This window comes from Anomaloglossus baeobatrachus, chromosome 9 (assembly GCF_048569485.1).
Source record: "Anomaloglossus baeobatrachus isolate aAnoBae1 chromosome 9, aAnoBae1.hap1, whole genome shotgun sequence".
NCBI classification, from domain to species: domain Eukaryota; kingdom Metazoa; phylum Chordata; class Amphibia; order Anura; family Aromobatidae; genus Anomaloglossus; species Anomaloglossus baeobatrachus.
In genome coordinates, this window is record NC_134361.1 from 110,643,121 (window position 1) to 110,666,256 (window position 23,136).

Genomic DNA, 23,136 nt, shown 5'->3' on the forward strand with positions numbered 1-23,136 from the left:
GCTCTAATGAAAAACATAGGCAGATTTGGTAATCTTGACTTCTGCATTGCAGACTGAAGTCTCAGATTACAGCGCGGTTCAGTTCAGGTGCTATGTGGAGAGGGCACAGATCGCTCCCTGCATCTTCATGTAGCAGATCTAACAGTGTCGTGTGGATTACTTTGGACCTGGATTGTTGTTTTTAAAGAGGTAAATGAGGTGTTTTTTGTCTTTTATTCCAAATAAAGGATTTTTCGTTGTGTGTGTTTATTTACTTTCACTTACAGTTTAATCATGGAAGGTATCTCGGGGAAACGCCTGGCATGATTAACTCATTATTACCCCGATTGCCACCGCACCAGGGCAATTCGGGATGAGCTGGGTGGAGTCCCGGGACTGTCGCATCTAATGGATGCGGCAATTCCGGGTGGCTGCTGGGTGATATTGTTAGGGTGGTGGGCTCCCCATAACGTGGAGCTCTTCATCCTGACAATACCAGCCTCCAGCCATGCAGCTTTATCCTGGCTGGTATCAAATATGGGGGAACCGCATTTTTTTTTATTTATTATTTATTTAATTATTTTACTGCACGATATAGACCTGCCCGCCGGCGGCTGTGATTGGTTGCAGTGAGACAGCTGTCACTCATCGTGGGGGCGTGTCTGACTGCAACCAATCATGGGCGCTGGTGGGCGGGGAAAGCACGGAATAACTAATTGAATAATGAAGCAGCAGCCATTTTCAAAAGAGGAAATGCCGCTGGAGATTTGTGACAGCCGTGCAGCGAAACGCCCGTGATCGGTGAGTAGGAAAGAGAGAGGGATTGTGCTGGGGACGCAGGACGCATGCAGACAGCAACGTGTGCACATAGCCTTACTGTGAAAAGCCACGTTTTTGGTGCTCGAACCCTTCTCGAACGTAATTCGAACTCTCGAGCATTTAGCAAAAAGCTCGAGTTTGTCGAACGTCTCGAACACCCCCAAAATCACTCGAACATGAAATTGGTGAACTTCGAGCCTCGAACATTGCTCATCTCTAGTGGGGAGTTACACCATCATGGATGCAACCTTCACCATCAGCTCCGGAGAGCAACACCCGCAGCAGCGGCCCATCTCTGGCCGCAGACCACAGGTGGCGTCACGATCTAAAAAGACTTTACTCACCGTCACTACTACCCCCATCCTCTATCCTTCCTCCCATCCACCGCCTTCCCTCCCTCCTGTATACCTCGGGGTCACGAAACCGGACCAGGCCAGCCCGTGACGACGCAGAGGATCTGCAACCCCGGCCCAGCGACGGAACCCCTCAACCCCGATGTGTTACATTTACCTTCAGGAGTTTGCTCCAAAGTACAAAATGGGGGTCCACGCACCACTACCTCTTGCATAATTATGGAAAAGCTATAAACATCTCCTGTGAAAGTTCCATGTAAATCTGCATGTGGATCTCTCAGTAGCTCCGGTGCTGTCCACAGTAACTCTGCAAAAGTATGACCATATAAAAAAAATTTAGTTAGAAGTCAATCAAATTGCTTTGTATGTGTAGACACAATATATAGTTTTGGCCATTTTCAAAGAAACATGAGCGATCAGGGGAAACACATTTCTATCATTTTAAATATGCTCCAGATTAAATTATGATGTATCACAGAATACTCAAATTATTAAACCATCCACAGTCATAAATTACAAAATTGCCAGGTTTTAAAGTATGCAAAGCCTTAGTTCTTCTAATGTATTGCCTCAATTTTTGCCAATGACTATTATTTTTTGTGATAGTTGTGAACAAGTTAGTTTATTAACTCACATGATAAAGTTGCCGATTCCTTTTGGAAAAAACTTTCCAGATGTTATAAATCGTTTTGTTGTTAAGCATGCATGTTTGTTTTCTACCCAATGATGGTGATATCAGGAGATTGTAATAACCACTTCATTATTTCTGATGCAGACATTGTTGGGTTGACTTAGCTTATGATAGTTATGTTGGAAATTTTGTGACTTTGACGCAGGAATAGCTTTTTTCTGGCTACTCTACCATGTATATTATTCTTTTGTGCTTGCTATACTAGCCATACTGCTCCTATTCACAAATTCTGTATTTGAGTAGAAGTTGTTTGTAGAATTTTCTCTGTATCCTGACAATTGTGTCTGAAAATCTTCTTGGTTTATTAGAACAATATTTCACTACATGATCAGAGTTTAAACAGAGCTGATTAGCATTTTAAAATATTTTGATATTTGTTTATATAGTTTTAAAAATTACAGTATGAGAGTGTACATAGAAAATTACTATATACAGTTGAAACCAGAAGTTTACATACACTCTTTAAAAAGACACATCTGCATGTTTTTCTCACTATCTGACATGAAATCAGAATAAACCCTTCCTCTTTTTAGGTCAATTAGGAACCAAAATTATTTATTTTTGCCAAATGCCAGAATAATGATAGAGAGAGAATGTTTTAAGGCATTTTTATTACTTTCTGCAAAGTCAAAAGTTTACATACATTTCATTAGTGTTTGGTACCACTGCTCTTAAACTGTATGACTTGGGTCAAACGTTTTGGATCTCTGTCCACAAGCTTCCCACAATAGCAGGTAGGAATTTGGGCCCATTCCTCCTGACAGGACTGGTGTAACTGAGCCATGTTTGTAGGTCGTCTTGCTCACACTGGCCTTTTTCAGCTTTGCCCATAAATTTTCAATAGGTTGGAGATCAGGGTTTTGTGATGGCCACTCCAAAACATTGACTTTGTTATCCTTAAGCCACTTTGTAACCAGTTTGGCAGTATGCTTAGGGCCATTTGGAAGACCCATTTCTGCTCAAGCTTTAAGTTCCTGGCTGATCTAAAGATGATGCTTCAGTATTGCCACATAATCGTCTTTCCTTATGATGCCATCTATTTTTTGAAGTGCACCAGTCCCTCCTGCAGTAAAACAACCCCACAACATGATGGTGCCACCCTCTTATTACACAGTTAGGATGGTGTTCTCAGGCTTCAACACTTTTCCCTTTTTCCTGGTTATTATGGCCAAACAGTTTAATTTCAATTTCATCAGACCACAGGACATGTCTCCAAACATTAAGGTCTTTGTTCCTGTGTGCATTTGCAAACATTAATCTGGCTTTTTTTATGCTTCTTTTGGAGTCATGGTTTCTTCCTAGCAGTGGCCTTTTAGCTCATGTTGATACAGTACTCGTTTCACTGTAGGTAATGACACAATCTTACCAGCTTCCACCAGCATCGTCACAAGGTCTTTTGCTTTTCTTCTTGGGTTGATATGCACATGTCTGACCAAAGCACGTTCATCTCTGGTACACAGAACCCGTCTCCTTCCTGAGCAGTATGATGGCTGGACATTCCCATCTTGTTTGTACTTGCGTATAATTGTTTATACAAATGAACATGGCACCTGCAGGTTTCTGGAAATTGTATCCAAGGATGATCCAGATTTGTGCCTATCCATAATTCTCTTCCTCAGATCTTGTCTGATTTCTTTTGACTTTCCCATAATACTACACAAAGAAGCAGTGTGTTTCAGGTGTCCATTAAAATACATCCACAGGTGTTTCTCTAATTAACTCAGATGTTGCCAATAAACCTGTCAGAAACCTCCAAATACATGACATCATCATATGGGCCGTCCCATATTGTTTAAAGGTATAGTACTCTAAAGGCTACTTTACACGCTGCGATATCGGTCCCGATATCGCGAGCGTGGGTACCCGCCCCCATCTGTTTTGCGACACGGGCAAATCGCTGCCCGTGCCGCACAACATCGCGCAGACCCGTCACACATACTTACCTGCCCGGCGACGTCGCTGTGACCGGCGAACCGCCTCCTTTCTAAGGGGGCTGTCCGTGCGGCGTCACAGCGACGTCACTGAGCGGCCGCCCAATAGAAGCGGAGGGGCGGAGATGAGTGGACGTAACATCCCGCCCACCTCCTTCCTCCCTCATAGCGGCCGGGAGGCAGGTAAGGAGAGGTTCCTCGATCCTGCGGCGTCACACATAGCGATGTGTGCTGCCGCTGGAGCGACGAACTACATCGTTACTGCTGCAGTAACGATAATCGAGAATGGACTCTCATGTCACCGATGAGCGATTTTGCACGTTTTTGCAACGATGCAAAATCGATCATCGGTGTCACACACAGCAACATCGCTAATGCGGCCGGATGTGCGTCACACATTCCGTGACCCCAACGACTCCGCATTAGCGATGTCGCAGCGTGTAAAGCCCCCTTTAGTGTATGTAAACTTTTGACTTTTCAGAAAGTAATAAAAATGCCTTATAACATTCTCTCTCTCATTATTCTGACAATTGGCAAATATAACTAATTTTGGTTCCTAATTGACCTAAAACGGGAAATGTTTATTCTTATTTCATGTCACATAGTGGGAAAAATCTGCAGATGTGTCTTTTTAGAGTTTCAACTGTACCTGTCATGCTACCTGTCATGCGGTATGCTGCTCTATATGCACCAGGTGTCATGACGACTTCAGACTCTGTTCACACTGCAGAGGCTGACACACCACCGGGTGCTTCTGTGTTGTTTAGTCAGAGCTAGGTGTCAACCAGTTTTGTTCTCGCTGGTGATCGGTCTGGCAGGTGTTAATTCCTGCCTGTGAATTGCTGCTGGGGTCACAAGTTACTGAAGACATATCACAGCCGCCTCCACCCTTTAAAAGATGGTGGATCCTGCTCCTCCATGTCGAATATAGTGAAAGCGATACCGGTCTTGGTGCTTGGTGATTCAGCTGCTGGAGCACTGCTGTATGCTATCGTGGTGTGTAGTGGAGATACTCATGTTATTGGGGATTTGTCACTCCAGTCCCAACCCCCTCCTGGGGTGGGACTGAGAGGGTATAAGACCAAGGCTTCTCAAGAGTAAGGGCGGCTTTGCACGTTGCGACATTGCACGTGCGATGTCGATGGGGTCAAATCGAAAGTGACGCACATCCGGCGTCGCAGTCGATATCGCAACGTGCAAATCCTTTTTGATACGATGAACAAGCGCAAAAACGTCGTTATCGTATCATCGCTGCAGCCTCCGACATTTCCATAATGCCGGTGCAGCGACAGGTGCGATGTTGTTCCTCGCTCCTGCGGCAGCACACATCGCTGTGTGTAAAGCCGCAGGAGCGAGGAACTTCACCTTACCTGCCGCCGGCTGCAATGAGAAGGACGGAGGTGGGCGGGATGTTTACATCCTGCTCATCTCCGCCCCTTCACTTCAATTGGCCGCCTGCCGTGTGACGTCGCTGTGACGCCGCACGACCCGCCCCCTTAGGAAGGAGGCGGGTCGCCGGCCAGAGGGACATCGCACGGCAGGTATGTGCGTATGAAACTGCCGTAGCGATAATAATCGCTACGGCAGCTTTCACTAGATATTGCACGTGCGACGGGGGCGGGACTATCGCTGCAGCATCGGTAACACATTGTTACCGATGTCGCAGCGTGCAAAGCCCGCCTTAGGGTTACGCTGGGGGTCCAGACCTCACCACTATCAGGCGTACATCTGGGATGACGGACAGTTAGGGGCTCCCCTAGCCTGAGGGTCAGTTTAGGAGTCCCGATTCCCTGTCACTTCATTACCATCATGACCATACCTTAACGAACAGGCTGTGCACTACTCCAACTCACCTCATTCCCTTTGGAAGGAGGAGAGACACAGAAAAAGCACTTTTGGTATTTTTCCAGCTACCTTTTCCAGAATAAGATTACAATAGCTCTTCAAATCAAAAAAAGGCTTTAATCAGAATATTTTTTCCTGAACCTAGAGTAGTGAAAGACAATCTATACAAGCATATTTACTTCAATAGGAACTCATAAATGGCACATTTCCTTTAGTTTGTACTTAAAGTGGTGGTCTGGGACAAAAATATAGGTCAAGGATAGGTCATCAACATTAGATCAGTGGGAGCCCAACACCTATCACCCCCACTGCTGATCTGAAACCTGGAGCCATGGCCAAGGAAAATTTGCAGTATACAGAACTAGAAAACCGTACACATAACTGTAGCAGACCATCTTAATGCACAGTGCAATGGAAACTAAGCTGCATAGTCTATGGGGCTGTGCTGTTTCGGCTCCATACACTTTCTTTGGCAGTGCTGATAATACTAGACTATCTGTACACTCTGGACATGCAGAATGGTAACATATAGTTGCCAATTTATGCATAAATATTCAGAAAGAAAAACAGAGGAACAATGCTATGCATTGTTCTAGATAAGGATGTGCAAGAATTTTATTACATGGAGAATAGTAGTTTTTACTAATGCAGTCATGTCAGGAATGATAACAGTTCCTCTTTTAGAAGTCAGTAATGAATATATTTTGGTTAGATTTCTTTACATATTATTTTAGTATAATTATTATATTTACCAAGTGCAGAGGGTTCTTCATGAGCAATCTTCTGAGCTTGCAAAACTTCATTATAACCATAATCGGTCACTTTTAAAACAAAACGTCCATCTACAACACAGTTTCGAGACTTGAGTCGACCATGAACAAATTTTCTGTGGTGCAAATATTTCATGCCCTGGATACAACATATGAGTAGAAACACATTGATTTATTTACTAAATACAACATAAGAAATGTGTATCACCATTATCAACTAGAAAGACAAATTATAACCAACAAAAAACTTCTCCAAAACTTGGTCTCTATCTTACATAGTTACATAGTTACTTAGGTTGAAAAAAGACCTAGGTCCATCTAGTTCAACCTTCCTGCACCAAATATATATTTTGTCACTAAATTCTCTATAACCAACAATGTTGTGTGTACTGAGGAACTCATCCAGCCCTTTTTTAAAAGCTGTTATAGTATCTACCATTACTACCTCTTGTGGTAGGGTATTCCACATTCTGACTGCTCTAACTGTAAAGAACCCTTTCCTATTTAGCTGTCAAAATCTATTTTCTTCCACTCGCAGTGTATGCCCTCTGGTCTTAGTATTGTCTTTGGAAAGAATAAGTCATTTGCAAGTCCTTTATATTGACCACACATGTATTTATATATACAGTGCCTACAAGTAGTATTCAACCCCCTGCAGATTTAGCAGGTTTACACATTCGGAATTAACTTGGCATTGTGACATTTGGACTGTAGATCAGCCTGGAAGTGTGAAATGCACTGCAGCAAAAAAGAATGTTATTTCTTTTTTTATTTATTTTTTTTAAATTGTGAAAAGTTTATTCAGAGGGTCATTTATTATTCAACCCCTCAAACCACCAGAATTCTGTTTGGTTCCCCTAAAGTATTAAGAAGTATTTCAGGCACAAAGAACAATGAGCTTCACATGTTTGGATTAATTATCTCTTTTTCCAGCCTTTTCTGACTAATTAAGACCCTCCCCAAACTTGTGAACAGCACTCATACTTGGTCAACATGGGAAAGACAAAGGAGCATTCCAAGGCCATCAGAGACAAGATCGTGGAGGGTCACAAGGCTGGCAAGGGGTACAAAACCCTTTCCAAGGAGTTGGGCCTACCTGTCTCCACTGTTGGGAGCATCATCCGGAAGTGGAAGGCTTATGGAACTACTGTTAGCCTTCCACGGCCTGGACAGCCTTTGAAAGTTTCCACCCGTGCCGAGGCCAGGCTTGTCCGAAGAGTCAAGGCTAACCCAAGGACAACAAGGAAGGAGCTCCGGGAAGATCTCATGGCAGTGGGGACATTGGTTTCAGTCAATACCATAAGTAATGTACTCCACCGCAATGGTCTCCGTTCCAGATGAGCCCGTAAGGTACCTTTACTTTCAAAGCGTCATGTCAAGGCTCGTCTACAGTTTGCTCATGATCACTTGGAGGACTCTGAGACAGACTGGTTCAAGGTTCTCTGGTCTGATGAGACCAAGATCGAGATCTTTGGTGCCAACCACACACGTGACGTTTGGAGACTGGATGGCACTGCATACGACCCCAAGAATACCATCCCTACAGTCAAGCATGGTGGTGGCAGCATCATGCTGTGGGGCTGTTTCTGAGCCAAGGGGCCTGGCCATCTGGTCCGCATCCATGGGAAGATGGATAGCATGGCCTACCTGGAGATTTTGGCCAAGAACCTCCGCTCCTCCATCAAGGATCTTAAGATGGGTCGTCATTTCATCTTCCAACAAGACAACGACCCAAAGCACACAGCCAAGAAAACCAAGGCCTGGTTCAAGAGGGAAAAAATCAAGGTGTTACAGTGGCCTAGTCAGTCTCCTGACCTTAACCCAATTGAAAACTTGTGGAAGGAGCTCAAGATTAAAGTCCACATGACACCCAAAGAACCTAGATAACTTGGAGAAGATCTGCATGGAGGAGTGGGCCAAGTTAACTCCAGAGACCTGTGCCGGCCTGATCAGGTCTTATAAAAGACGATTATTAGCTGTAATTGCAAACAAGAGTTATTCCACAAAATATTAAACCTAGGGGTTGAATAATGCTCAAAACTGGATCCTATATTCCAGATGTGGCCTTACAAGTGATTTATATAGGGGTAACAATACGTTGGGATCACGGAATCTAATCACTCTTTTTATACACGATAATATCTTGTTTTCTTTAGCAGCTGCTGCTTGACATTGAGTGCTGCTGCTCAGCTTACTTGCAACCAGAAACCCCAAGTCCTTCTCCTGTTCTGTAGTCCTGAGTATTCTTCTATTAGACCATTTAATGTATATGCAGCAAAAGGATTACTCCGTCCTAGGTGCAATACTCTACAGTTTTCTGTTAAAACTCATATCTATATATATAATTGCCTTATTCTGTCTGTCTGTCTGTCTGTCTGTCATGCTCCAAAATTGTGTCCTTCCGGTGACATTGTGTCCTTACGGTGACACAAAGCTGATTGGCCGCTGGGCTCGCCATGGCCCCGCCCCCCCACACGGATTGGCCGCTCGCCCAGGCTGCGCCCCCACACGGATTGGCCAGCCACTCGCCCAGGCTCCGCCCCCCCACAGATTGGCCTCTTGCCCCGGCACCCTGCAGGCATTGGCAACTCGGCCACGCCACGCCCCGCCCCCCTCACGCAATGCACGCTAGCTCTGGCGCCCCCCCCTGCGCATTCCCGGAACTGACACGGTCACGGCTCCCAGGTGAGTACTGTACTCCCACCCCACCCCCCCCAACGGGAGCCCACATCAGCGTACGCCAACCCAGCCGACACTTACCCTCGCATTGCTGGCCTTGCCGCCGTATGCTGGAGTGGGCTCCCGTGCGAGCGGGGGACGGGATACGTTGGTAACCATGCTAGAATAGTTACCAGCACATCAAGGTCCTGCAGCGGCGGAAGATCCACACGCACACACATAACAGCACACACACACACATACACACACATCAGATCACACTCACTCTCACAAACACCTCACACACACCTCACACACATCGCATCCACACACTCACAGCATCCGGCGATATCGCTTGCTTCTCGGCCTCGATACTGTGCTGTTGTGACCTTCCAGGACCTGCCGGAGGATCACATGGCCAGAAGCATGTGGTATCTCCGGATGTTGTGAGTATGAGCGCGTATGTGCAATATCGTCAATGTGTGTGTGCGTGAGTGTATGCGATCGGGTGTGTGTGAGTGTATGCAATCGGGTGTGTGTCGGTGTGTGTGAGTGTATGCGATCGGATCTGTGAGTGTCGGCAGAGGAGCATGGCGTGCTGGAGGAGGCTGGGAGGAGAGAGGCTGATCCTGGGGAAGGCTGGGATGGGGAGGCTGATGCTGGGGACAGAGAGGCTGATGCTGGGATGAGAGAGGCTGATGCTGGGATGAGAGAGGCTGATGCTGCGGACAGAGAGGCTGATGCTGGGGACAGAGAGGCTGATGCTGGGGACAGAGAGGCTGATGCTGGGGACAGAGAGGCTGATGCTGGGGACAGAGAGGCTGATGCTGGGATGAGAGAGGCTGATCCTGGGGAAGGCTGGGATGGAGAGGCTGATGCTGGGGACAGAGAGGCTGATGCTGGGATGAGAGAGGCTGATGCTGGGGACAGAGGGGCTGATGCTGGGGACAGAGAGGCTGATGCTGGGGACAGAGAGGCTGATGCTGGGGACAGAGAGGCTGATGCTGGGGACAGAGAGGCTGATGCTGGGGACAGAGAGGCTGATGCTGGGGACAGAGAGGCTGATGCTGGGGACAGAGAGGCTGATGCTGGGGACAGAGAGACTGATGCTGGGGACAGAGAGGCTGATGCTGGGGACAGAGAGGCTGATGCTGCGGGGAGAGAGGCTGATGCTGGGAGGAGAGAGGCTGATGCTGCGGGCAGAGAGGCTGATGCTGCGGGTAGAGAGGCTGATGCTGGCGCAGCATGGCGGATGGAGCACGTTTGGGAGTGCGCAGCATGGCGGATGGAGCACGTTTGGGAGTGCACAGCATGGCGGATGGAGCACGTTTGGGAGTGCGCAGCATGGCGGATGGAGCACGTTTGGGAGTGCGCAGCATGGCGGATGGAGCACGTTTGGGAGTGCGCAGCATGGCGGATGGAGCACGTTTGGGAGTGCGCAGCATCGCGGATGGAGCACGTTTGCGAGTGCGCAGCATGGCGGATGGAGCACGTTTGTGAATGCGCAGCATGGCGGATGGAGCACGTTTGGGAGTGCGCAGCATGGCGGATGGAGCACGATTGGGAGTGCGCAGCATGGCGGATGGAGCACGTTTGGGAGTGCGCAGGATGGGAGATGGAGCACGATGGGGGGTGCGCAGCATAGGGGATGGAGCATGTTTGGGAGTGCGCAGCATGGCGGATGGAGCACGTTTGGGAGTGCGCAGCATGGGGGATGCAGCACGATGGGGAGTGCGGAGTATGGCGGATGGAGCATGTTTGGGAGTGCGCAGCATGGCGGATGGACCACGTTTGGGAGTGCGCAGCATGGCAGATGCAGCACGTTTGGGAGTGCGCAGCATGGGAGATGGAGCACGATGGGGGGTGCGCAGCATAGGGGATGGAGCACGATGGTGAGTGCGCTGCATGGGGGATGGAGCACGATGGGGAGTGCGGAGTATGGCGGATGGAGCACGTTTGGGAGTGCGCAGCATGGCGGATGGAGCACGTTTGGGAGTGCGCAGCATGGCGGATGGAGCACGTTTGGGAGTGCGCAGCATGGGGGATGGAGCACGATAGGGAGTGCGCTGCATGGCGGATGGAGCACGATCGGGAGTGCGGAGTATGGCAGATGGAGCACGTTTGGGAGTGCGCAGCATGGCGGATGGAGCACGTTTGGGAGTGCGCAGCATGGCGGATGGAGCACGTTTGGGAGTACGCAGCATGGGGGATGGAGCACGATGGGGAGTGCGCAGCATGGCGGATGGAGCACGTTTGGGAGTGCGCAGCATGGGGGATGGAGCACGATGGGGAGTGCGCTGCATGGCGGATGGAGCACGTTTGGGAGTGCGCTGCATGGGGGATGGAGCACGATGGGAAGTGCACACCTCCCCCCAACACACACACGCGCGCGCACTGCACAACACACCACACACACACACTGGGAACCACAAACAACTGCCCTACACAGACACCCACACACAGACAACGCTGCACACACAAATATACGCACATACCGCACAACACACACATTGCACAAAACATACCTCCCCCCAAAACACACCACACACACACAAACCGCGCAACACACACACAACGCTACAGACACACAGCGCTCCACAAACAACGCAACACACAAACAACACCGCTCTCACCCCCCATCACACCCAGACAACACCCAGAACATGTACAGCGCCCTACACAAACACTTGGTAACTACACACAACAACATCTATATATATATATATATATATATATATATATAACAAAAATCATACATGAACTACACAATACGTAAATTCTAGAATACCCGATGCGTAGAATCGGGCCACCTTCTAGTTATTAATAAGCCTCTTATGTTTGAGGTTTCAGCATAGCAAAATCTTTCTGATATATTCGGACTTATGCCAGATGCATATGACCATGTGTCGTGGTCAAAGAACACACCACAATCCATGGACCAGCCGTGGGTTGCCTAACCAAATTCGTCAGCCAAATGTATGGCTATGAGGCTGTTAAGTTCAGGTCAGGGGCCCTATATGGATGTGTGAAGAGGGCCTTAATTAAAGTGTAACTTCCATTCAGGTAACTTTTCAGAAAAAGCTGTGATGTGCATAATAAGGAACAACACTGTAAATATTGATATTTCCATAAACATGATGTATTTGTCAATACAAGTTTAAAAACGTATGAAATGCTGATATTTGTACTTTAGTAACCACAGAAACACTACCAGATCTAAAAATGCCAAAGCCTCAAATTTTGTGAAAACCGAATTTGCATCAGTCTCTAAACTTTTCGCTGTGTAGAGTATAAAACAATGGCGGGTAACATGTTATTTAGTATAAAAAAAAAAATGATAATTTATTTTATCTTTTGAACCTACAAAGTCTCATACAAATTTCTCATGGTGCTTTGCTCACCTTGATCAGATCCAATAGAAGAGAGGACTTGAACATCCAATCAAGTTTAACGTCCTCATTTCGGAGGAGATCCTCTAAACTGCCCCTGGAACAAAACTCTGTGACAATAGCGAAAACCCCACAGTCAAGGAAGAAACCTAGGAATGGGTTGACATTTTCATGACGCATATCCTTCATCTGTCCACAGGGGTAAACCAAATAGTACAATAAGAGTGCAATATAGTAACAGGAACAGAAAAACACAGCTACAAATATCTGACATACCATTTCAAAAACGTCACTTGTTCCCGGTTTTAGGTCTCCAAAATCGCCAGAAGGGAATTTTTTCATCCATACCCAATCACCCTTAGAAGATAGAAAAACAGATCCATTCATATCATATGATGTGCTACATAACATTTACTTTAGGAAGTAACATTTTGAACAATATATTGAATTTGTGATTTTTTTAAGAAAAAATTATATATCCAAAATAATTTTCATGTTTTATCAAATTCCCTTTTTTTAAATGTACAGCACATGTAGGCTGTGTTCTGCGTAGGATTTACAGAGTAGCAATGTACTCCTTTACATTTCATTCATTTTATATTTACATGTTGGTTTTTTACATTTAGTACCAAAGTGCATTCATCCACTCATTTAGTTCTAAAGTGGAGCTGATATATTTTTGTGTTTTTATTTGGGAAGTTTCATCTAGGAAATAATGGCAGAAATAAAAAATACATACTACATTGTTTCTCATCTGTGTTTCGTTAAATCAAAAAAAGCAAAAATGAAAATGTATCTACTTCTCTTTATGCTCAAATGTGTTATTAACAGTTCAAGAACAGGCAGGTTTAAGGTAAGGTAGTTATTCAATCAGAAGCCACTTTAGTAAACACTAGAGATGGGCAAACCCGCAGATGATAGGGTTCGGAGGGTCCGGACTTAAAAAAAAAAGAGTCCAATTCGGGACTGGACTTGAACCCAAACATCAGCACGGACACTGAACCCCATATAAGTTTATGGGGACCCGAACATGTGTGCTGTAAAATAGTACTACTAAGGGTTAGGGGTCTGCAAATCGGGAGAATTATACTTATTAAGTCTCCCATGCGTCTGTCACACTCCTTCCGGGTCCGCTCATTAGCTCTTATGCATATTCACTGCTTCCCCCACCCTCCCCCTGTGACAGAATCTGTGATTGGTTGCAGTCAGACTGCCGGCGTGCCGGCATCTGTGATTGGTTGGGACATTAAAAAATAAATAAATAATTGGAAAAAAATGGCATAGGATCCCCTGTATTTTGATACCCAGCGCAGATAAAGCAGACAGGTACAGGCTGCTGCCCCCAGCTGTGTGCGTTATCTTGACTGTGTATCAAAATACAGGGGACCCCGTGCAGCTTTTTTTAAATTATTTAAATAAATCATTTTAAAAAATGGTGTGCGGTCCCCCCAATTTTGATACCCAGCCAAGATAAAGCAGATAGCTGGAAGCTGGTATTCTCAGGCTGGAGAGGCCCGTGGTTATTGAGCCCACCTAACCTAAAAATAGCAACCTGCAGCCACCCAAAATTGTTGCATCCATTAGATTATTACCTGTGCACTTACACTATACATATACTATCTACAGAGCCCCTGTGTATAACATCACTGGTGATCACTGTATCACTGTACTACCTATGCACTTACACTATACATATACTATCTACAGAGCCCCTGTGTATAATGTCACTGGTGATCACTGTATTACCTATGCACTTACATTATACATATACTACATACAGACCCCTTGTGTATAATTTCACCAGTGTGATACTATACACAGTCCCCCTCATTATCCACCCACGGGGCCCCTGAACTTCTTGCGGCCTGCAGGCCCCCTGATGATCACAGCCCTATGCTGGGGACGCAGCCATCTGCCCTTTACTTCAGATTTTTTATTTCTGCCGCCGCGCACAGGAACTCTCTGCAGAACGTCCCCAAAGGCAGCTGCCGCAGGTGATGTCATTGTTTGACAGTAGACAAGGATGAACACATTACTACAGAGGACATGACTGCTGGGGGGGAGTGGGATAGGAGATAATGATTTCTGGGGGGATTGGGAGAACAGATAATCGTCTCCTCTCCCCTTCCCCCCAGCAGTCATTATCAGATAACTTTTTGTTATTAGAGCTGCAAATATCACAAAATTATGGATTTTTCGAGAAGTGACATACCACTCGAGTTATGCTCGTTTTTTTACGAATTTTGACACACCAAGCTCAAAAGGTTGGCCATCACTGTTCTAAACCATTGTGGCAGCAGCATAATGTGAGCTTTGGACATATGATTGGTGTTGTGGCTACAGTCACCTTGTAGTCTCAGCTTAAGTGTTGTTGGCTTGAAGTCAACTAAAAAAGAACACCAAGGTTTTTGTTGTATCTTTTAAAGAAGTTTTGCTTTTGTCAAAAATATGGCAGCCAATTTTTTCTTTAAAGGGAACCTGTCACCAGTTTTTTCACTATTAAACAAAGTATCACCTTCTGCAGCTCCTGGGCTGTATTCTATGAAGATGCACCTTGTTCCTGACTAAACTTGTAGACCCCTGAAATAACTTTATAAAATCTGACCGCCAGGTATGCTAATTATCTTATCTAGTCAGATGGGCGTGATCATTTTCTGCTACTTTTCCTCCTTCTGGCCACGTTAGCCGTCCAACTTTCCTGATTGACAGGGATGGCGCTGGAAAAATTTCTGTGTGATAATTAATCTCAAATAAAGCTCACAAAACTGAGCTGCTCATTTAGCCCTTTAGGGTGGGTCAATTGTAGCCAAAAAATCCATCGTGTCTCTCTTTGTATGATGGTTTTGTCCCAGTCACCTCTTCTTATTGATCTCGGAATTGTCTCAATTGTTCTAAATGAAAGGGATTCCACATCCCCACCATGACAGCTATTCACATGGCGGGCGATGGGGGTATCCCTCTTATTCCTTACATCTCCCAGGTGTTCACTGATTCTAGTCCTTAATTGTCTCTTCGTTTTGCCCATGTCATTCAATGGGCAGGTACATGTGCACATATTCCGACAGCCAGACACCTGGGGCCCTGGTGAGAGCTGGGCTGACCTAACCACGTCCCAGGAGGGTAGAGTCCAGATGGCCAGAATGGTGGCACCCCCTGGTTACATACGCACACCCGAAGAATCCCCTCTCCAGGCTGAAGGTCAGTGGGCTCCTCAGGAGTAGGAGTAGGACCTGACCAACCGGACCAGAGGAACGCCGTCCACAGAGATCCCCGTCACGGCGTATGCCATCCCTATGGGTGGGAGACGGACCCCTGAGAGGATTTTATGATACTGCCAGTTTAATGAAGATGAGGGAGAGGATGAGGGGGCTCGGAAGCCCAAGTACAAGGGACGTGACTGGCCGCAAAATTTTCCGTTACCATAAAGAATAGAAGGTACTCCAATGGGACCAATACCGGTGCCCTGAATGTTAAGACTGTTACAAGGAAAATGTGGTTGGTTAAGAAGAACTCCATATTGTGCCTTTTTTGACTCAGAGGAAGAATGAGACGCAGTGTGAAAGGCACAGTAACCCCCGTTCACTTGGAGCAAAGAGTGGGAGCCATGGGGTTAACCCCCGGCCGTGCTGTGGCCTGGTAACCCCTGAGCCACTACTGCCTGCCAGCTTCACTCCAACAGGCTGTTGGGATTTGTGTGCTAGCTCTGCTTGTGAGTCCCAGTCTGGCCATGGTTATTAGGAAATGTAATTTACCTCATAAACCGCAACATTAGAATTTTCATAAGTAGCTGGAGTGAGACTTTTAGCAGATGCAGACCTCATTGGTGACTTCATACTTCTGATATCTGATATAACATGTCCACTGTCACTGGTACGACTTCCATCATTGCTCGTTCTCTAATAAAAAAGGATATTATTCGTATTACCATTAAATGACACTAACAAGAATATAAAAAACAAAGAAAATCCAATTTCATATAAAAGGTAAAGCCAGTGTTGCTATCTATTTCCGCCCTTGTCTGCCTGCCTGGCCTTCCTCCCCCTGTCAACGTCATAGAAGTTAATTCCAGTGCAAACAGACAGACAGGGGCGGGAATAGATAGCAAGACCCGACCCACATATTCCCTTTCTGTTGCACCTGTCAATCAAATAGCAGTGCATTGCTGGAACATTACTTACATATATTTCTGAAATAAAACCTCCAATCTCAGAACAAAAGGTATGATTACATTCAGCATCCTAGTGACAGTATAGCACTGGCTTTACTATATATATGAAAATCCTGCTGGTTGGTTTCCTTTAAGTACTTGTGGTGGTTCTGTTGGTGTATTCTTTTGCAGTTACAAAATATTGTTTGAGATGAGGAAATAACCATTGATCTACGGAAATGTCCAACTTTCATGATAAAATATCACTGTAGTTTTACATTTTCCATAAATTTCACCCAAAAGTCAAATATCCCTAACTATTTGTGTGTGGTGTATATAAATCAATTCTGATTTAAAATGATTAAACTATACAACATTTCACCATTAAAGTGTGAATATTTTTGTACTTTGATAGAATGTTTTACGTACCTTAATGCTAATTTGTGGATTAATGAAAGTGACATCGTCCAGCGTCAAAAGAATTTTGTTTGGTCCTCTAACCATTTTAATTTTATTAATTCGACGCCTTAAAAATAAACACATGTAGGTTACTTGATTACGATTTAGGCTGGATTATGATAATGAAAATAATCTAAAATGAGTTACAGTGCCTACAAGTAGTCTTCAACCCCCTGCAGATTCAGCAGGTTTGATAAGATGCAAATAAGTTAGAGCCTGCAAACTTCAAACAAGAGCAGGATTTATTAACAGATGCATAAATCTTACAAACCAACCAGTTATGTTGCTCAGTTAAATTTTAATAAATTTTCAACATAAAAGTGTGGGTCAATTATTATTCAACCCCTAGGTTTAATATTTTGTGGAATAACCCTTGTTTGTAATTACAGCTAATAATTGTCTTTTATAAGACCTGATCAGGCCGGGACAGGTCTCTGGAGTTATCTTGGCCCACTCCTCCATGCAGATCTTCTCCAAGTTATCTAGGTTCTTTGGGTGTCTCATGTGGACTTTAATCTTGAGCTCCTTCCACAAGTTTTCAATTGGGTTAAGGTCAGGAGACTGACTAGGCCACTGCAACACCTTGATTTTTTTACCTCTTGAACCAGGCCTTGGTTTTCTTGGCTGTGTGCTTTGGGTCGTTGTCTTGTTGGAAGATGAAATGACGACCCATCTTAAGATCCTTGATGGAGGAGCGGAGGTTCTTGGCCAAAATCTCCAGGTAGGCCGTGCTATCCATCTTCCCATGGATGCGGACCAGATGGCCAGGCCCCTTGGCTGAGAAACAGCCCCACAGCATGATGCTGCCACCACCATGCTTGACTGTACGGATGGTATTCTTGGGGTCGTATGCAGTGCCATCCAGTCTCCAAACGTCACGTGTGTGGTTGGCACCAAAGATCTCGATCTTGGTCTCATCAGACCAGAGAACCTTGAACCAGTCTGTCTCAGAGTCCTCCAAGTGATCATGAGCAAACTGTAGACAAGCCTTGACATGACGCTTTGAAAGTAAAGGTACCTTACGGGCTCGTCTGGAACGGAGACCATTGCGGTGGAGTACGTTACTTATGGTATTGACTGAAACCAATGTCCCCACTGCCATGAGATCTTCCCGGAGCTCCTTCCTTGTTGTCCTTGGGTTAGCCTTGACTCTTCGGACAAGCCTGGCCTCGGCACGGGTGGAAACTTTCAAAGGCTGTCTAGGCCGTGGAAGGCTAACAGTAGTTCCATAAGCCTTCCACTTCCGGATGATGCTTCCAACAGTGGAGACAGGTAGGCCCAACTCCTTGGAAAGGGTTTTGTACCCCTTGCCAGCCTTGTGACCCTCCACGATCTTGTCTCTGATGGCCTTGGAATGCTCCTTTGTCTTTCCCATGTTGACCAAGTATGAGTGCTGTTCACAAGTTTGGGGAGGGTCTTAATTAGTCAGAAAAGGCTGGAAAAAGAGATAATTAATCCAAACATGTGAAGCTCATTGTTCTTTGTGCCTGAAATACTTCTTAATACTTTAGGGGAACCAAACAGAATTCTTGTGGTTTGAGGGGTTGAATAATAAATGACCCTCTGAATAAACTTTTCACAATTTAAAAAAAATAAATAAAAAAAGAAATAACATTCTTTTTTGCTTCAGTGCATTTCACACTTCCAGACTGATCTACAGTCCAAATGTCACAATGCCAAGTTAATTCCGAATGTGTAAACCTGCTAAATCTGCAGGGGGTTGAATACTACTTGTAGGCACTGTATATACATTCATGCATTATTTATTATTGTAACACCAGCGTCCCTGCACTGTCCTGCTTTCCTTCCTCAACAGGGATGCCAGTCTCCTCACTCCCCTGCTACTCCACGATCGCCCACGTGTTCCCCCTGATGCTGACCATACTGCTGCCTCTGCTCCACTCCCGACTCTGCCTGTGCCCTAGGACTTGTGCACACCACGCAAGTCTAAAGGTATAGCTCCTATGGCACGTGCGCACACTCCTTGTTTCTTAAAAGGGCAGAACAGGCACTCCAAAAGTTTTCCACAGCTTATTGCTAGGAACCTTTAGTCACCTTCCGCTTCAGGGAGGTGCCTGAGCAACATATGTCTTCAGTCGGTCTGCAAGTTGTTAGCTGTCAGGTCCCCGTTAGCCTGATCTAGTACTGCTTCCTGTCTGTTGATCTGACGCAATCATTCGACAGGAAGAGGGAGGAATCTCAACATGACCCTGACTCCACCAAGATGATTAACCTGGAATCTGCTTCCATCTGCATTTCATGTGCTCAGAGCAAATCTCCCAAGCAACGGCCATCTGGCCTACTCCTTCCACCATCTGTTGCTAAACCTATCAACTCTGAGGATGTCTTTGAGGTGAAGAATTTTTTTTTCAAGTCTGGTGAAGAGGGGGTGTAAGGAGAGGGGTACTACAGCATAACCTGACTTTAAATTCATCCATTGGTTTCATAAATTACTCTTTTGAAAGCTTAAACCCTCCCAAACTTGGTTTAGGTTATGAAAATAAAGTTGCTGCAAAGCTGAAATATTGATCATTTCATGAACACAGAAAGGTCAGATTTTGGCAAGTCAAAGGTTTTGTCGCCCACAGAAAGTAATGTGAAATTCAAACAAATAATTAACTTCTAAGGCTAGGTTCACATTTCCGTTGTTTTCCATCAGTCATATGCGTTGCTTGACGCTTGTGACTGGTGCGTTGTACAACGGATGACAAAAATAAGAATTCATTGTTGGACTCCGTTGTAAAACATGAGAGAGAGAACGATCAGATGATCGTTCACAATAGCCAGCCGCCGGCTTTTGAGAGCGAACAGATGATCTCCCGGCGGCCGGCTAATGAGAGCGATCAGCTGATCGCTCACAGCACCCGGATGCCGGGTGATCAGCTGATCGCTCACAGCAGCCGGCCGCCGGGTGATCAGCTGATCGCTCACAGCAGCCGGCCACCGGGTGATCAGCTGATCAGCTGATCGCTCACAGCAGCCGGGTGATCAGCTGATCGCTCACAGAAGCCGGCCGCCGGGTAATCAGCTGATCAGCTGATCGCTCACAGCAGCCGGCCGCTGGCTGATCAGCTGATCGCTCACAGCAGCCGGCCGCCGGGTGATCAGCTGATCGCTCACAGCAGCCGGCCGCCGAGTGATCAGCTGATCGCTCACAGCAGCCGGCCGCCGGGTGATCAGCTGATCAGCTGATCGCTCACAGCAGCCAGCCGCCGGGTGATCAGCTGATCGCTCCCATAAGCCAGCCGCCGGGTGATCAGCTGATCAGCTGATCGCTCACAGCAGCCGGCCGCCGGCTGATCAGCTGATTGCTCACAGCAGCCGGGCGCCGGGGATCAGCTGATCGCTCACAGCAGCCGGCCGCCGGGTGATCAGCTGATCGCTCACAGCAGCCGGCCGCCGGCTGATCAGCTGATCGCTCACAGCAGCCGGCCGCCGGCTGATCAGCTGATCGCTCACAGCAGCCGGCCGCCGGGTGATCAGCTGATCGCTCACAGCAGCCGGCCGCCGGGTGATCAGCTGATCGCTCACAGAAGGCAGGTGCCGGGCGATCAGCTGATCATTCGGACGTCGAGAGAGAGCATGCTCAGCAAAATCAAAAGGATTCCGCTGCTCAAAATACGTTATATGCTGCGTTCCTGCCGCCCAAAAGTCAGTCGTTCCACGACTAATCAGTCGGGCGGAGAATGCAATGCAGCGTCATCAGTCACAATCCGCCGCTCATACAAGTAAGTGGGAACAACGAAATCCACCAAACGGATTCCGTTGTTTACCAGAGCCGCGGATTGTGACTGATACAAATTGACGGAAATGTGAACCTAGCCTAATACAAAGATATGTTGCATTACATTGGTGAATTAAGTTGTGGTGCTATTAGAGCCATATTTAATATTTTGTGTGACTTCCATGAGCTTGAAGGACTGCATCCATGTGATTCAACAATGATTCATACTATTTATCGATGAAGTCATCAGGAATAGCAAAGAATGCAGTCTTACATGCCTCCCAGAGTTCATCTAGATTATTTGGTTTTATCTTCCAAGCTTCCTCTTTCATCCTACCCCAAACATGCTCAATGATGTTCATGTCTGGTGACTGGGCTGGCTAGCCCTTGAGCACCTTGATCTTCTTTGCCAGGAGGAACTTTGCTGTAGAGATGGATGTATGAGATGGAGCACCATCCTGCTGCAGAATTTGACCCCTTTTATGATTGTGAAAGTAAGTGGTAGCTAATACTTCTTGATATTTTAGGCTATTGATATTGCCTTCCACCTTGCAAATGTTTCCCACACCCCCATACTGAATGTAACCCCAGACCATGATCTTTCCACCACCAAACTTAACTGTTTTCTGGATGTATTTTGGATCCATACGGACTCCAGTAGGTCTCCTGCAGTAATTGTGGCGGTTGTGGTGTAATTCAACTGGAGATTCATCAGAGAAATCCACCTTCTCCCACTTTTCCAGCATCCATCTGTTTAGCAGGCTGTGGGACTTGGCAAATGCCACATGGTTTTTGAATTGCCTTTTCTTTAGTGCTGGCTTCTGGGCACTGATTCGACCATGGAGGCCATTTCGAGACAGAATCCTACAAACTGGTCTAGTTGACACAGGGACTTGAGGTAACCAGGCCTGTTGGAGCTCTGCTGCAGTGGAAGAGGGGCTGGCTTTGGATTTTCTAACCAACAAACGTTCCTCCTGAGCAGTTGTCTTGCGGGGTCTGCCGGATCTGAGCTTGTCAAAAACATCTCCAGTCTCTTCAAATCTTTTTTTAATTCTTTGTACTTGACGCTACGACACATTAAAGGTGCCAGCCACCTCTGCAGTGGATCTGGTCTTCAGCCACTTGATAATCAAGACTTTGGTCGCAGGGTGGATTTTTGGCATGTTGTCAGAGGTCAAGTTGCAGTTAAAGTGAAGGTCTGGGGTGCTGGGTTTCTTTTTATACACACCCACTAATTAACCGATCATTTAGTGAGCACAGGTGAGGATGTAAACTAGGATTGGGTGCATTATATGACAATGCAACAAAACTTTTGTCTTGCCAAAATCTGACCTTTCTGTGTTCATTAAATGATCAATATTTCAGCTTTGCAGCAACTTTATTTTCATAGCCTAAACCAAATTTGGGAGGGTTTCAACTTTCAAAAGAGTAATTTATGAAACCAATGGATGATTTAAAGTCAGGTTATAAGCTTTTATTTACATAACATGGATAAGCGACAGAACTTCTGTCAGGGACTGTATAACATCGGTGCCCCTGCATTGCTCTACGCTCCCTCCTTGGCAGGGATGCCGATATACTCACCACCGCGGCCGGTCTGCTTGCCCTCTGCTCCTTCGCGGTCACCCACATATTGCCCCTGCCACCATGACTATCCTGCTGCCTCTGCTCCCGGTTCTGTTTGTGTTCCAGGACCTGCGCACACCACGCAGGTCTCCAGGTATGGCTTATAGGGCACACGCACTCCCTGTTTCTTAAAGGAGTAGCGCACACATTCCAACAGTCTTCCGCAACCTATTGCTGGGAACCTCAAGGTATTTAAAGCACCTTCCAATTCAGGTAGGTGCCTGTGCAATGTGTGTTTTCAGTCTGTCTGCAAGTTACGAGTTGTTAGGTCCCAGTTAGCCTGAGCTAGTCCTGTGTATTTGAGCCTGTGTTCCAGTAATAAAGTTACTGCCCAGTGTTTTCCAACTTGTGCTCCAGAAACTGTACAGTGTACCCACTACTGTGTTCCAATCTGTACTTCCCATCCTACCAGTACCTGCTGTCCAGTCTGTACCTGCCGTACTACCAGTATCTGCCATCCTACCAGTACCTGCTGTCCAATCTATACCTGCCGTCTAGCCTGTACCAAACATTCCATCTCTTCCAGCTGTCCTACCCTGTACCAGTCTAGCCTGTGTTCCTGTATGAGTCCAGCCTGTGTTCCTGTACCATCCTACCAGTGTTCTTGTGTCCGTCTTGCCAGTGTTCCGGTATCCTTCCTGCAATTCTCTACATGCATCCATCTTGTGACTATGTCTGCACCAGCACCGTACCTGTTCTACTTTGCCAGTAGTCCTGTCTACACCTGTACCTCAACCTGTCCAGC

General features: G+C 46.3%; 1 protein-coding gene across 1 annotated transcript in view; it reads right to left on the reverse strand.

Annotated features, from left to right (window-relative positions):
• Positions 1 to 23,136, reverse strand: part of GUCY2F (guanylate cyclase 2F, retinal) — a 142,085-nt gene that overhangs the window by 64,593 nt on the left and 54,356 nt on the right. Inside the window, exons 5-10 of the mRNA XM_075322706.1 lie at positions 17,012 to 17,108; positions 16,188 to 16,331; positions 12,712 to 12,792; positions 12,448 to 12,624; positions 6,371 to 6,527; positions 1,309 to 1,458 (exon numbers count right to left, since the gene is read on the reverse strand). Of these exons, the coding sequence (XP_075178821.1) occupies positions 1,309 to 1,458; positions 6,371 to 6,527; positions 12,448 to 12,624; positions 12,712 to 12,792; positions 16,188 to 16,331; positions 17,012 to 17,108 (806 nt within the window). The remainder of the gene's footprint in view (positions 1 to 1,308; positions 1,459 to 6,370; positions 6,528 to 12,447; positions 12,625 to 12,711; positions 12,793 to 16,187; positions 16,332 to 17,011; positions 17,109 to 23,136) is intronic.